Genomic DNA, 16,503 nt, shown 5'->3' with positions numbered 1-16,503 from the left:
GCCAGTGAATATGTGATGGAGAGACAAGGCAGATAGAGGAGCAGAACTAAATATGTGACAGCCATGACGAGTGTGAGAGAGAGAAGGCTGTGGTTGATGGAGGAATGGGTCTGCATGATGGAGTGCAACAGCCTGGAGTTGGCACGGACTCAGCCCCCAAACAAGCTGTTCAGCCACGTGATTGTCCTGGCTCTGATATTCCAGACGAGGTATGGTCCATTTGTAGAATTGCACCTCCTCGAAGGATCTTCGCGGTCAGTACTGCTCCCAGAGGCCATGCTGGTCGGTGGCCTGTGCTTCGGCAGAGGGCCATGTTGGTTGTCCACAGGCTGTAGTGCCACCTCCGGAGACCAAATGGGGGTCCTTGCCACATGTTGATGCCGGAGACCGTGTGGATGCTTTGTGGTCCAGGCTGTTGTCAGAAACCATGCAGTGCTCCTGCTCACTAAAGGGCAAGGAGGCCACTCTTGCAGTGGTATCAACGACCAGGGTCACAGATTTGAGAAAGAAAGGACATAGAAGGCTTCTGTGACAACTCTTCTCTCCTCACTAGCCCCCTGCAAAGTAACAGCTCCATAAACAGGAAGCCGTCAAATAAAGAGAACTCCTAAAAGTTGTGATAGGGGTGAAGGACACAGCTTTCCCTACTGGGTTGGCCACTGGGAGCTTGATCATGCTCCAGTGAGTACAGGGACAGTACAAAATGGTCACAAGGGAGCGGGAACAGATAGATATGGGAGGACTGAGAAGTGAGCACGATCGGGTGCACATTGTGAAATTCCCAAATAATCAATACAAATATTATGTTGGAAAAAAGAAAATAACTGTTAGTCATAGTAACGCAGATTCAGAAAGAAAAATACCATATTCTTTCTTTCACACAGATTCTATACACACACACATATATGCACATATGTGCATGAAGGGTTAATATATAGGTCAGGACACTAGAAAGGAGACCACAAAAGGGGGGAAGCGAGTCTTAAGAAAATGTGGGAGAGATTAAAGGAGAGCAACAGTACGGGTGTCATAAAAGTGGAATGGGGACTATTGAAGGCAGGAAGCAGATGGGAGGGGCAGGAAACAGGAGCGAGAATCAACAAAAACAAAATATGCATCCTGAATATGATCCTGAAACCCATTACCTTCTATGCTAATTTTTTAAACAACCCCCTGAAATTAACAAGTTCCAGAAGTAGAAAGTTTTGCATTCAGAGTAGCCACCCCCAAAATTAACAATGTCAGGTTTTCCCATCACCCACCCTAGAATATGAGATCACCCCATGCCAGAATACATGCAGGCTGGGTCCCACCATTCCTTTTAACTTCTGCCAATCTGATAAACACAGGCATCTCTTATTCATAATTCTTTGGTTAATGTTGAGGGAGAACATTGTATCCTGCCACAGATACCACTGAGTTTCCTGGGTTGTGCCCATTTCTCTCTTGATCAGAATTTTTTTCTAAAAATCACTGATTTGTAAATCCTTGAGAGTGTTTCTATAATGAGCATATCAATGTGCTGTGGTTTATTTCCGATTCCTTTCCTCCGCTCCCCCCGCCCCCAAGCTCTCTTGAATAGATCCTAGGCAAGTCTATACTTTAGGGTTTTTTGTTTGTTTTTTTGTTTGAGATTTTGCCTTACTTATTTATGTGTATGTATGTGTACATATGAGCTGTCTGTACATATGTGCATGAGGATACCGTTATGCCTGTAGGCTAGAAGAAGGCCTGAGATCCCCTAAAGCTGGACTTGCTGAGCCACCAAATGTGGGTGATGGGAACCAAACTCAAGTCCCTCTCAAGACAAGCATGTACTGTTGGCACTGAGCCATTTCTCCAACTTTTATCCTTTCGGTTTTTGTTTTGTTTTGTTTTGTTTTGTTTTGTTTTGTTTTGTTTTGTTTTAAGCTAAAATAACAGGCAGTATTTCTGCTGCTGCCCAACCAACAGTATAACAGTGTGGTAAATAACTGGTTTTCTTAAGAGCTAAAATAATAATGTTAGGTGAAGTCCTTGATTGGTTATCATTTTTATGCACTGAACCCAGAGCCGTAAGCATACGACACACGCAGCAGTACGGTTGGGTTACACACTGTGGGCTCTAAAAGCAATGTTTAGAACATCCGTGTCAAATGTTTTGCAAGGAAGTTTGACTTTATCCCAGTATTTACATCCACCCAGGAAAACCAATGTTTCCAGTATCTACAAGGGCTTAGCACAACTTTCTGATAATTCTGTCAGAACTTATATGAGTTCCAGACTCTTGCCACATTATTGAATTCTGAGTGCTCACGGGGGCGTGTGTAGGCAAGGATATGACTCTTGCTGCCCTGTGATTGGTCTTAACAGGTGTGGGCTGGTCATTGTGAAGGTGTCAAAAAACCGGGGAGATAAACGAAGACCTCAGGCCCTCAGACCAGCGATCTACAATGCTAGTCATGAGTACACAGTTAAGAGTCCTCTATCTTGTTCCACTTCTTCTAGCCAGCTATGTGCAGACAATCACCAAGCCGGAGAAGATGAGGGTGAGTAAGGTCCATAGAGAGCACGGTGGGCTGAACAAGGTCACTCTTGGGCTCTGCTCTGAGAGCGCCTCCTCCAGCCATTCCTGTCTTCCAGTGCTCACCCCAAACCTTTCTTTTCTTCTTGACTGACCTTCACTTTCATAAGCAGGTGCGGAGTTGCACACCAGAGTCCTAAAGCAATTAGATTTGGAGCACTGGGTGTCTGAGAATCTCGTTCTTGATTTGGAGGCCCGCTGCCTAGTCAACAGTCTCTGCGGGGCAGTAGAAGGGGCAGTCCACAGGAGGACACAACACTTGAGAGGGGACATTAGAAGCAATCAAACATTCACTCACACAGTGGGACATAAGAGCAAAATTTACTATGCACATAATTTGGTCCACAAAAGGCAGCTTGGGGAAGACGTTATCTTGCCCTGAAACTAACAAGAAGACTCGCTGGGTGAGATAGGATTTTTACATTACCTAGAGCTGCCTCATTGGACATGGGAACTCAGAGTTTAAATAAAACCCGATCTGGAGGCTTGGAGACCTAACATTCAGACTTAGAAACATTTGGAAGAGCAGAACAGTCAACATCAAAAAAAACTGGAGGGGCTGGTGAGATGGCTTGGCAGTTAAGAGTGCTTACCGCTCCTGCAGAGGAGAAGGGTTCAGTTCCCAGCACCTTCATGGCCGCTACACGGCCGCCTACCTAAAACTGCCTCTTCTGGCCTCTGCTTGTTCCTGCAGACATACTCTTGTGCACATGCGTGCACACACGTATGCACACGCACACATGAAATAAATAAATATAGTTTTTAGAAGAAAAAATGAACTGGAATAGCTGAGCATGGTGGCTGCTGCCTCGAACTTGGCACTCAAGGAGCTGAAGCCGGCGTACTGCACTGAGCTTGAAGACCAGCCTGGCCTGGATAAAATGAGACCCTGCCTCAAACCCTCTCTCACCCAGAGAGATAAGATGTGTCTTCAAGTTCAGAGTCTCTCTAAGATGGACCCACTTCCCCCAAAAAGGGATGGTGCTAATGATAGAACCATCAGTTGTACAGGGTTGGGAGCACTGGGTTTCCGTCTTGCATGCTCCTTCTCTGTGTGGAAGCAGACGGGCTGACTCTCTCCTTCCCAGTCCACTGCGTTTCTAGGAAGTCTGGTTGAATCCTTGTCTAAGTCTGGACCTTCACTGACTCATAAGGAAAGCCTGTTTTGATTTTTTTTTTTTCTAGCCAGCTTAGTGGTCATTTTCTCAGTGGGTGGCTTAGCCTCGTGTCTTTCCTTTCCTGTGTTTTACCCTCCTTATCTTCCATGAGCAATTTATAGCTGTCCGCCTCCAGCACAGAGTAGACCTGGCGCTGCTGGTGTGCATCATTGACCTTCTCACTGCAGGGACCCAGCCAAGGCAGAGACAGATATGAAAACCAAGAGCTACCTTAGAGAGAAATTTAACATGAGGATGTGCAATGAGAATTTCACGCCGAACTGATTTCTGATATGTGGGAATCTGCTCAAATATCTTCAGATATGACTGGCTAGTCTGTCACAATATTAGATAGACTTTAGGGCTCTCCACATCCTTTCTTGGCACACGCACAGTTTGTTTTCACAGTGTTGGCATATAAGACAGCCATGTGTGTAAGAGAGTGATAGAAGAGAGAAATCCACTAAGAAAACTATATTAGATTCTAGAGCGACAAACCTGCAAACTTCTTTGTTCTGCTTTACTTTGGGAGAGAGGAGTTGTGAGGCCCAGGGATAAGGGCATCCCAGATACACAGACACGCTGAATGGTAGATCATACTCCAGGCTGGAGATCTTCCCATTCTATTGTGTTCCCAAGTGGGGTAAGAAGCCAGAAGACCTAGGGAAAGAGGAGTAACTAGGCCATCTTGAAGCATTCAAGCAATGAAAATCTGGCTCACTTGGAGAACAACCAGGCAGTGTGCCTTTAATCCCCGGCTGTTCGAAGCCTCATTCTCAACAAAAACCAGGATTCTTTTCTCACTGATGCCATTTACTTTTAGTTCCTTTCGGTTAGATTCATCTACACATGGCCTGGTCTGTTCTCCACGTGACCACCTACTTGCCACTCGTATTTGTTTTCTGAGTCCTGGTTAACCCCTTCACTGTTCACTCATGCTCTGAATGATCAAACAGACATGGGGCACTTTTGTCGCTCGTAACAAAGCTTCCAAAATTCTTCCAGATGAATTGCTACAAGGATGTGAAAGGCACTATCTATGACTACGAGGCTTTCTCTCTTGGGAAGGAACGCATTCAGTTCAAGCAGTATGCAGGCAAGCATGTCCTCTTTGTCAACGTGGCCACCTACTGTGGGCTGACAGTTCAGTATCCTGGTAAGAATTCAGAGCCATATGACTTTATGATGGATTGCTTTTTCCAGCTGACTATATTCTAAGCTACACTGAGAATTCCATTCTAAGTCTGTGTCATAGCCATTTATTTCATTCTCTGAGGTCTTAAATCAGCAAGCGACAGCCCACATGTCAAACTTTGACAGTTTATTTTCTTTAAAGGATCTTATTGAAGCGCAGCATAAACTCATCTATGGCTGCTTTCACATCCTAAGGCAGAGGCCAGTAGTTGTGTGGATATTAGTGATAAACAGAATGTGATCTTCAAAGCCTGTAACACCACTCAGCTCTTTACAGGGGAAGACAAATCTGTAGGCCCTTTTCTTGGTATCTGGTTTGAGATTTCCACTGAAATCAATATATATATATCAGTGGATTTGGCAATATCTGAATGAACCTGAAAATTCCAGAAGTGTTCTGGCAAATACAGGAGAGAAGATCCATGTTTCTGAGACTTTTCCATGGAAAGTTACAGTGATCATAAATGGGGTACAAGGGCTTTTTCCCTAGTGTAGCAGATGGCCAGCATAGAAGCTAATGGAGAAGGGTCCTGGCTGTTTGAAACTAATAAGGCCTTCTTGTGGATTATTATGGTTTGCAGTGTGCTTTGCAGAAGTGTTGTACGCACATGGCTCAAAAGTCAAAGGAACGAAAGAAACATGGAGTGAAAAACCCTGCCCATTCTTTTTGCCTCTCTGAGAATGCTATCTCATCTGTGAGAGTTGTTAATATAGTAAACACTATTTGACATCACCTAAGCTAATATGCTTGAAGTCAGTCCAAGTCCTCACTCTTTTTTTTGATTGGACCATAATTCATCTTATCAGTTTATAGGGAGCTTAAAAATGAATTATATCCTGGCATGATGAGCCATAACTGTTGATTCCTATACTTCAAAGGCTGAGGAAGAAAGGTCATGAGCCTGAGGCCAGCCTGGGATAACAGGTAATTGTATCTCAAAAAGAAAAAAAAAAATTACTTAATTTCTCCTTGGCATGTAACAGATGAGTAAACCCGGAGAAGAGTTTCTAAAAAGCTTGAAAGCAGGCTTCCTAATTTATTGTTTCTTTCCTGGAGAGTGGGATTATCTGGTAAAGACAACAGGGGTTGAGGAGGAAGAGAGGAAAGCATGTGGAAATAGGGGGGCAATCTCTAATTTTGACTCACTTTGTAGAAAAGGCTTGCCTACAAACTCACAAAGATCCACCTGCCTCTGCCTCCCAAGTGCTGGGATTAAAGGCGTGAACCACCATGCCGGGCAGCAATCTCTAACTGGCTTTTGAGAGATGCCAATTGGCCAAGCTGAATCGTCATATTTGACAGGTTCATATTTGTCAACAGAGTAAAGGCACAGAGCCCAGAAATGGTTAACAAAGAAAACAACCATCCAGGCCTGAGCAGGGCAGTTGGGACACTTCATGGCAGTGGATGGGAGCACTGGAGTTTGTGCTTTAGTTCAATCTTGAGGACTTTATTTTTTTAATAAGCAATATCCATTTTTTACTTCCCCAGGAAGTTCAGCTTAAAGCTCTTGGCTTCTGCTACCTGTCAAGTTTGTCTGCACTGCTCAGCATGAGCTAGCCTGTACCCAGAAGAGAACCTCACTTCCCATCTCTACCTATTCCTTTAGAAAAAGGAAGATCCAGTTTATCAGTCAGCCAACAAGGACATCTGGATGATGAGCTGTGCTATTCCTAGCTAGCTTTGTTTAAATATCGTCTGGATTTTGAATAATGACAATGGCTGGGCTCCATCTCAGGGATTGGATTTGGAAATGGGGCCCGGGAATCCCTGTTTGTGAAAGAACGGGGTGTGATTGTGAGTTTGAGAAATGCTGCACCATAGTAAGGGGCTCTGAATGCATGCCTAACTTCGGCTGTGACATCCAGTCCATCTGATCTACAGATGGTTTTCTCCTTCTGTTTCCTTCCCTGTAATCACTAACCCAAGAGCTCTTGCTCCCATCAGCCTGGGCTATATATATTTCCATGTGCTGGTTGTGGTAGAAACAGACCCAAGTAATCCTCCAGGCCAGGCCATGATGTTGTCTCTTTTCTAACCACAGAACTGAATGCTCTCCAGGAGGACTTGAAGCCATTAGGCTTTGTTGTGCTGGGCTTTCCCTGCAACCAGTTTGGAAAGCAAGAGCCAGGAGAAAATGCAGAGATTCTTTCTGGGCTCAAGTAAGTACCGGCCTAAAGCCCAGTAAGAGGTCTTGCTGCCTTTCCTGTCTCAGAGGCCCTTCAGGCCCTCTAAACTGCCAGGGAGGTGGTGATTCATAGGTTTGGGGCACCTGTGAGCAGATTTTAATTGATGAGAGTCTGATGAGGTCCTCAGAGTCTTTCTTCACTCCTGACTGAAACCCAGATGGATGGTGGCGAAATTGGAAATGAGCTTCTCCCAAGACAGAAAAATGAAGTGAAACAGGAAGACCAATATACAGAACAGGCCTTTGTGTCCTCCGAAAAACATACCCTGCCTCCTCTCTGTCTCTTTCTGCCCTTCCTCTGGATTCTTCTCACTGTCCTACCTTTCATCCTCATATTCCAACCTTTGGCTTGTTGTAGGTATGTTCGTCCAGGAAAAGGATTTGTACCCAATTTCCAGCTCTTTACAAAAGGGGATGTAAATGGCGAAAAAGAACAGAGAATCTTCACCTTTTTGAAGGTAAGTGAATTGCTTGCGTATATACAATTCCTTTCCCCCAATCTTCCTAGCATCACCGAGGGCTTAAATTTTCCATAGGTTGGTTATGGGAGAAAAAGACCCAAGGACTCATTTCTGGATGTGGGGTTAGTCTCTCTGGATGAAATCTCCTGCTTAGCATAGGGATGTGGGCTAGTCTCTTAGCATTCTTGGGACTCTGGCTTTGTGAGGAACAGACAGCTGTGTGCAACAACAGCAGCTTTTACCTGGCCTGTTGCTTATTGACATTCATTCCTTCATTCAGCTAAGGTATTTTTTTGATGAATGCCTGCCATCTGTATGGGAGGCTACATAGTAACAACATAGAGAAGTCAGAGCTCTACAACTGCAGCAACGTGGTGAATTAATGAAACAGAACAGTGTGAGTAGGGCTTCATAAATTCCATCCATCTAATTTTTAAGAATACCATTTATTTGAAGGTCATGGGCCACACGTAAGTTATTCTTACAGTGATCTTTTTTAAATTAAGTGGCAAAATGTGGTTTAGTCGCTTTTCTTCTTTGATCAAATCTTAGTAGCTCTAAATTGTTCCCAAAAGGTACTTTTTTTAAAAAAATTCCATTGGTCCATAGAACCCTAGATCTTGGAAATAACATTATAGTCCAAGTCACTCACTTTTCAGAAAAGGAACATGAGTCTAAACAGTCCTATTCGTCTGTGATTCCAGCACTTGGGAGGTAGAGACATGAGGATCAGGAATTCACGGTCGTCTTCAGGTACACACTGAGTTTCAGGCCAGCATGTGTTACATGAGACCCTGTCTCATAAGAGAAACAATAAGAACAAGAAATGAAAGAGCCTGAAAGGCAATAAATACACCTTAAGCTATGCACTGTGAATGTGATGGAGCCCTAGTGAGGGACAGAAAGAGGGAATGCACTTAGGCTGTGACATCAGGACATTCTTGGTGATCGGCATGACGGTGATTAGCAGAATTTATAGGGTTTAGTGGGAACTACAGGAGGCTAAAATGTTTGGGTTTCAGGGGAAGGGGCTGTGAGTGATGACACCATATCATCTAGGCACAGAAATAATGTTTTCTTTTCTCTCCTTCTCTGCTGCAGCACTCCTGTCCTCACCCCTCAGAGACCGTGGCCGTAAGCAAGCATGTCTACTGGGAGCCAATCAAAGTCCACGACATCCGCTGGAACTTTGAGAAATTCCTGGTGGGACCCAACGGAGTCCCTATCATGCGCTGGCACCACCAGGCTCCTGTGAGCACTGTCAAGGCGGACATCGTGGCGTACCTGAATCAACTCAAGATGATATAGGAAGGCTAAGCTTCAGAGTCCTTCCTCCTTCTCTCTCAAAGACCATTCTGGGGAAAACTCCATCTTCTCAACATACTCTTTACTTAAATGGACTCTACCTGCCCATATCACCCCTAAGTTGCCTAAGATCCTTCCTGCACGAAGTAGATTTTTGTCAGGTAAGCTGCGTACATTTTTCCTTGTAAGATGTATGAGTTGGAAAAAAAAAAAAGGAAAAGAAAGGAAAGGAAAGGAAAGGAAAGGAAAGGAAAGGAAAGGAAAGAAAAGAAAAGAAAAGAAAAGAAGAGAAAAGAAAAGAAAGAAAAAATGTAAATCCAGAGGCCCCAGTTACAGATTTGCCTGGGTGTATTAGTACTCACGTATAATGCCAGCACTCAGCAGACATACAGACAGGCAGAAATGGAAGGAACATGAATTCCAGGTCATCCTGAGCTACAAGAGATCTTGTGTCAAAAAACAAAAACAAAAATTCATCAACATGACCATACGGAACCACTCAAACGCATCAAGGGATAGGAGAATAGCTACATTGTATCTGGAGGAAGAATACCCTTGGCCATTCTCACCCCTTTTCTTTCGAGACTTCAGATGTAGAGATAGCCATGGAAGATGGTGAGACAATCTAGGTTCCTCCTCCTAAGCTTTGTGTCTCCTGAGACAAATGTGTTGTAATGTAAATGTGAGTCCTTCTGATCCAGTCTTCATCTGACACCATCTCATCTGCCCTTCTGCCTTGGCTCATCTGGGGGAAACTGGGGGCAGACTGACTCACACAGGAGGCGGCTCCCTGCTGCCAGGATCCAGGATTCGTCTCTGATTCTACAAAAGTGCTCCTTCCTGTGCGATCTTTACTGGTTCATCTAGTGCTTCTGAAGACAGGATCTCCCGCTCCAACCTGGGAACCTGGGGATCCTCAACTTCAGAACTAGACATATAGTTTCTAATAAAATGTTATCTGAAGCATTTAAGACCTCTGTGGCTCATTCGTAATCAATGCTTATGTTTAAGTCTCTCTTCCTGCTCACACTCCAAGTGACATCCAGATTACGAACCTCCTCAGAGACAGTGTTTATCCTCCCAGATGTTTGGAAATTTTTCACCTGATGTCTCAGGGCTGGAACCTGTCTTTAGGAATTGCCTGGGGTGGAGTTTGCTGCATGTGTTTAGCTAAGAAAGCTCCAGGGATGTCTGGGGAGTTGGCTGGTCCTCTTTTGTCCTTGCCCTGCAGGGCAGTCCTTGTCTCTAGTAAAGCCCACCCCTCTAACTTGCTGTGTGTTCTAGTTGTCATTTAGAATGAGCATCAAATTCACAATAGACATATCAACTGGAACCCCAAGCCTAGATGTTGACAATTCACTAATGTCCTAGTAAAAAATTTTTTTCTTGAAATTCTGGGCGCCAAACTGGAACTTGCTGGGCAAGTGATAGGCAGATGCTATAGGCACTAAGCCACACTACCCAGTAATCCAATAGTCAGAGTGAATTAAATTCTCCATTTCACAGTCTTCTTTCTGGGAACTCCAATGTGCAATTATCAACACAGGGAGAAATGCATATCTAAGGGAGAAATGCTGATGTCACTTTTTAAAGGCTGAATTACCCACCACCTGGTTAGGAAATAAATTGAGACTTCCCTCCAATCTGAGTGGCACAGCTTGCCACGGAGGGACACAAACTAGTAATGCACTGGTCCTGAAAGCTGTGGGTGATGACAGAATGCTCATCATTGCTGAAGGAAATCCACAGTTTAGAGAGAGCCGGTGAACCATCTGGTGACACATCGTGAAATAAAAGCTGAATGTGAGCTGGGCAGTGGTGGCACATGCCTTTAATCCCAGCACCTGGGAGCAGAGGCAGGTGGATCTCTGTGAGTCTGAGTCCAGCCTGGTCTACAAAAGTGAGTCCAGGACAGCCAAGGTTCTACACAGACAAAAACAAACAAACAAACAAAAACACCATATGGTGCTGCACATTTATGACGCCAGCATTGACAAGGCTGAGACAGGAGAGTCACCCAGTCGAGGTCAGCAAACATGATGTGAACCTGTCTCAAAACTGGGGGGGGGGAGATAAGGAGGGATGGAGAGAGAGAGGGATTAAACTATAGCAACAGCATCTCTCACGTTCTGCTGCTCAGCGGCACAAGAAAACTAAGTCAAATATCAAATTTAGACTGCTTCTCTATGCCAGATGGAGACACTGACTGGGAGCTCCCTTCAAATGATGTCCGAGGACGCAGGTTTGCTCACTGGCTAAGACCCTAGAACACTGTTAGAAAGCCTCTCACAGGAACAGGGAGAGAAGAGCCAGGGCTGATGTGGGAGAGCAGAAGTCAGGAGGCTCTAGCCCCATCCTTCGCCTGGGCAAAGAGAGAGCTGGCCCTGGGGGCCTGGTGCAGGACAGCTGGTGTGCTGACCGACCCAGCTACCACCCAGGCCATGCCCACCCCAACATCTACCTCCTCTATGAACTGCAGGAGCACATAGGAAAAAAAAAAAAAAAAAAAGCAAACCGTGAAATGAAAAAAATCACGGATGTAGCCCTGCTGGCTCATGGCAGTAGTCCCAGAAACTGGGACTCTGAGAAAGGAGCATTGCTGAGAGTTTGAGACCAGTTTGTGCTGCAAAATAAATTCAGGGATAGCCTGGGCTACTGTGAGGACGCCTAAAAAGAAAACTGAAATTTTAGAAAGTCCAAAAATAATTATTTTACTGTCTCTCCGCATTTACTTTAGCTATGGTTTTTTTGTTTTTGTTTTTGTTTTTTTTAACTTCTGTTAGTGATAATGATATTCAATAGTGGTAGTATTGGGTGGTGAGAATCTAAGAGGTTTTTTTTTTTTTTTCCCCTGAGAAAATGTTTCCTTTTTTAATGTTTTAAAGTAATTTTGGCAGTATTGGGTGACACCCTCGTGAGAGTGTGTGGAGAGGCCAGAGGCTGCCTGTCCTGCAGAAGCCAGCTATGTGCTGGTGGCTGCAGAGTGAGGACCACGTAGACAGGCCACCGTGGCCTTCGGTTTCCCAGGAGTGGACCAAACCTTGCAGTGACAGACGTCCGGTTTGCATGCGCCTGCCTGACGCCTCCACCTTTTGTTCAGCCTGTGTGAATTTTTTTTTTTTAAATCAAAATTATTTCAAATACTGTTTCGAGAATTTGAATGCTGAATTTAAGTAAGCCGTAGTAAAAACCAAGGTCTGGGGACTCTGGGACCCCAGTGTTGAGAGGGAAGGCTTGAGATGACTGATTTTGATATCAGCAGATCGTGGGAGCCCGTCCTAACTGCTGCAACTCTATCTCCTATAGCTCCTGCACCTACGGCTCAGGGAACATCACTGAAGAGGAAGAGGAAAGGTTGTAAGAGCCAGAAGACCAGGAAGTCTGCTGTGAAAGTCTCTCCTAGAAACAGGACATGTTAACACGGAAGGAGATAAAAGATGGGGTCTCGCTCCTAGACAAAGATCAGTAGGCAACTCATGACTGCTGGGAGAAGGCGAATTAGCCTCTCCTGGGGATAAACCCTCTTATTCACTGTCCACACAGAGCGGTCAGTCTTGAAACTCACTATATGCACATCAACAAAGCCGGACTTAGGATGTCATATTTATATACATCTGTGTATACACACAAATGTGTGTAACAATAATGGCCAAAGAGTATATGTCACAATAATCAAAGAAAAAAAGGATATCAGCTTGAATGTGGAGGTGGGGGCACGGGAAAGGTTTAAAAAAAAAAAAGTAGCTGAGAAGGGCTGGAGGGTGGAAAGTGGGGGAAACCAATATAACTCTATTTTAATTAAAAACGTATTAAAGAAAAATAGAAAATGCCTCCACCAGATTGGCCTGTGGGTATGTATTCAAGACATTTTCTTGATTAATGATTGGTGTATGGTATGCACCTGTAACCTCCAGGTGGAGGCAGGAAGATCAGAAGTTCAAGGTCATCCTTGGCTGTATATAGAGTTTGAGAGCAGTGTGCCAGCAGGTCCCTGTAAAACCATATTGTTCTAATAATGCGTTCGTTTCCTCTATTCGAAATCGTCTGTTGGGATGGGTGTCCTTTTGCAGAAGCCTCTTGTCTGCCTCGCACCCATCTTCTCACAGTTTTAAACGTCGCTCTTCTGATTCCTCTGATATTTCGGGTTCTCCTCCGCCGCATCCACCCAGCACATAGAGGGTGGGCGTCACGGCAACCCCAACGCTAACACTTCAGGGACCAAGATGAGACACAGGTTCGTGACCACGCCACACACCAGCTCTGCGGCCGCCCCAGCGGTTGTCTGGACTAGGGTTTATTCCAGAACTTGGGGACCACGCGCACACCCCACGTTGCGTGGGGCAGACGCTACGAAGACTGTTAGAATTTGAAGCGGGATGGAGGGGGTGGGAGAAAAAAAAACCAACCACGAAGGGATTCGAACCCTCAATCTTCTGATCCGAAGTCAGACGCCTTATCCATTAGGCCACGTGGTCCCACAACTACAGATGTGTGAAAAACTGTTACAAATGCCTGAACCGTGAGCCGCCGACTGCACATTCTTTAGCTTCAACTAAATGATTTGTGGTTTTTGTTTTTTTGTTTTTTTGTTTTTTGTTTTTTTTTTGCAGCGTGAACGCTATGACAAAGACACGACTGATGCTCCGAGAATCTAAGCCACTCCTGGGAGGTTGCCCGGTAACAAAGGACAGGCTCTCCGCCGTCGATCCCAGCACTGGAGGCAGAGGCGGGCGGATTTCCAGGAATCAAGGCCAGCTTGTCAGCAGCTACACGTGGTTGGCGAGTTTGGCCGGGTCTGAGGCCCTCTGGGAAGAAGCAATAATCCTTCAAAGGGAGAAGAGAGACCTCCGCGACCCTGGTAGAAGGAAGAGTATCCGCCTTGGCTGTTTTGAACCAGTGTTTCCGGGCTTACACGGTTGACTAAGGACCAAGACACCTGTAGGTTTTCCGGGCCGGGTTGGGATGGCTGAGGTGCCCAGACCCTGCTGAACCTCACCCAGCTGCCAGGCCCCAGCGACTGCGAGGTTCCCGGCCTCTCAAGGGGGAGGCAAGGGTTGTGGCTACTTGGCGGTTTGTAGATTCATCCTATCAGTTCGGGTCGTCTGGAGAAACCTAATGCAGACCCTCCTCACTGCCAGCCGCTTGTGCTTCGGAAGGTCACAACTGTCCAATTGCCCTGGAAGCCAGGCTGGGGTCCCAGTCAGCCAGGATACAAACTTACTCTGAGACCTAAGAACACCAGGATTTTTTGTCTATTTGTTTGTTGGCTTTTAAGGAACAGATTGGAGTGCATCGATCAGCAATGAGCACTGTTGGAGAGAATTTTGACCAAATAATTTGAAATTTTAAGCAAAACTAATTACACAAGAAATGTCAGTTACAAAATTAGATTTAACAGGGACAAGGCAAGGCTGCCCACTCTCCATATGTCTTCAACATAGTACCTGAAGTCCTAGCCAGAGCAATAAGACAACTAAAGGAGATCAAGGAGATACAAATCGGAAAGAAGTCAAAGTATCACCATTTGCAGATGATATGATAGTATACATGAGTGACCCCCAAAATTCAACCAGAGAACTCCTTCAGCTGAAAAACACCTTCAGCAAAGTGGCTAGATACAAAATTAAAAAAAAAAGGAAAAAGAAATCCTGTATACAAAACACAAAAGGGCTGAGAAAGCTATTAGGGAAACTACACCTTAATAACATAAAGTACCTTAGTCTGACTCTAACCAAGCAAGTGAAAGACCTGTTTGAAAAAAACTTCAAGTCTCTGAAGAAAGAAATTGAAGAAGATATCAGCAGATGGAAAGATCTCCCGTATTCATGGATACGTAGGATTAACAGTGAAAATGGCCATCCTACCAAAAGCAATCTACAGATTCAATGCAATTCCCATCAAAATACCAACACAATTCTTTACAGACCTTGAAAGAAAACTTCTCAACTTCATGTGGAAAAGCAAAACAAACAAACAAACCGGAATTGCCAAAACTGTCCTATATAACAACAGATCTTCTAGAGGTATCTCCATCCCTGACCTCAAGCTGTACTACAGAGCAACAGTAATAAAAACTGCATGGTACTGGCATAGAAACAGAATGGTGGATCAATGGAACCGAATAGAAGACCCAGAAATAAACCCATACACCTACAGATACTTGATTTTTGACAAAGATGCCAAAACCATACAATGGAAAAAAGATAGCATCTTCAACAAATGGTGCTGGTCTAACTGGATGTCTACATGTAGAAAAATGCAAATAGATCCATATTTATAACCCTGCACAAAACTAAAGTCCAAGTGGATCAAAGACCTCAACATAAAACCAGACACACTTAATCTGTTGAAAGAAAAAGAGAGAAGAGCCTTGAACTCATTGGCACAGGAGAAAACTTCCTTAACAGAACACCAACAGCACAGGCTCTAAGATCAACAATCAATAAATGGGATCTCATGAAACTGAAAAGCAAAGGACACTGTCCTCAAAACGACAGCTTACAAACTGGGAAAGGATCTTCACCAACCCTATATCTGACAGAGGGCTAATATACAGAATATATAAAGAACTCAAGAAGTTAAAAAGCAACAAATCAAATAATCCAAATAATTAAAAAATGGGGTACAGATCTAAACAGAGAATTCTCAATAGAGGAACATCAAATGGCAGGGAAACACTTAAAGAAATGATCAATGTCCTTAGTCGTCTGGGAAATGCAAATCAAAACAACCCTGAGATTTCACCTTACACCCATCAGAATGGCTAAGATCAAAAACTCAAGTGACAATACATACTTAAGAGGATGTAGAGAAAGGGGAACCCTCCTCCATTGCTGGTGGGAATGTAAACTTGTACAACCACTTTGGAAATCGATCTGATGCTTTCTCAGACAACTAGGAATAGTGCTTCCTCACCATCCAGCTATATCACTCCTAGGCATATAAACAAAAGATGCTCAAGTACACAACAAGGACATTTGCTCAACCATGTTCGTAGCAGCTTTATTCGTCGTAGCCAGAATCAGGAAACAACCCAGATGCCCCTAAATGGAGGAATGGATACAGAAATTGTGCTACATTTACACAATGGAATACTACTCAGCAATTAAAAACAAGGAAATAATGAAATTTGCAAGCAAATGGTGGGAACTAGAAAAGATCATCCTGAGTGAAGTATCCTAGAATCAGAAAGACACACATGGTCTATACTCACTTATAAGTGGATATTAGACATATAATATAAGACAAACATACTAAAATCTGTATATCTAAAGAACCTAAGCAAGAAGGAGGACCCTGGGTAAGATGATCAACCCTCATTCAGAGAGGCAAATGGGATGGACATCGGAAGAGGGAGAAAACAGGGAACAGGACAGGTGCCTACCACAGAGGGCCTCTGAAAGACTCTACCCAGGAAGGTATCAAAGCAGATGCAGAGATTCATAACCAAACTTTGGGCAGAGTGCAGGCAATCTTGTGAAAGAAGGGGGAGGTGAAAGACCTGGAGAGAACAGGAGCTCCACAAGGAGAGCAACAGAACCAAGAAATCTGGACACAGGGGTCTTTTCTGAGACTGATACTCCAACCAAGGACTATTCATGGATATAACCTAGAACCCTTGCACAGATGTAGCC

General features: G+C 44.4%; 1 protein-coding gene and 1 non-coding gene across 3 annotated transcripts; one reads left to right on the top strand and one right to left on the bottom strand.

The window, feature by feature from the left end:
• The first annotated feature begins 2,441 nt into the window (after positions 1-2,441).
• Gpx5 (glutathione peroxidase 5) lies at positions 2,442-8,872 on the top strand. Of its 2 annotated transcripts, XM_055596975.1 has the most exons (5): positions 2,442-2,528; positions 4,726-4,876; positions 6,960-7,077; positions 7,462-7,561; positions 8,666-8,872. In XM_055596975.1, the coding sequence occupies exons 1-5, from the start codon at positions 2,442-2,444 to the stop codon at positions 8,870-8,872; spliced, it is 663 nt and encodes a 220-aa protein (XP_055452950.1). The 2 variants fall into 2 exon arrangements, with proteins under 2 accessions (XP_055452950.1, XP_055452951.1); XM_055596976.1 differs by lacking the exons at positions 6,960-7,077; positions 8,666-8,872 and having other exon boundaries at positions 7,462-7,523.
• Positions 8,873-13,271: 4,399 nt separating this feature from the next.
• Positions 13,272-13,344, bottom strand: Trnar-ucg (transfer RNA arginine (anticodon UCG)). The gene has a single exon. It is a non-coding gene; the product is annotated as a tRNA-Arg (tRNA).
• Positions 13,345-16,503: the final 3,159 nt, after the last annotated feature.

The sequence above is a fragment of the Psammomys obesus genome, unplaced genomic scaffold (assembly GCF_907164565.1).
Source record: "Psammomys obesus unplaced genomic scaffold, mPsaObe1.curated_primary_1811, whole genome shotgun sequence".
NCBI lineage: Eukaryota > Metazoa > Chordata > Mammalia > Rodentia > Muridae > Psammomys > Psammomys obesus.
This window is presented reverse-complemented; position numbering and strand designations above follow the sequence as displayed.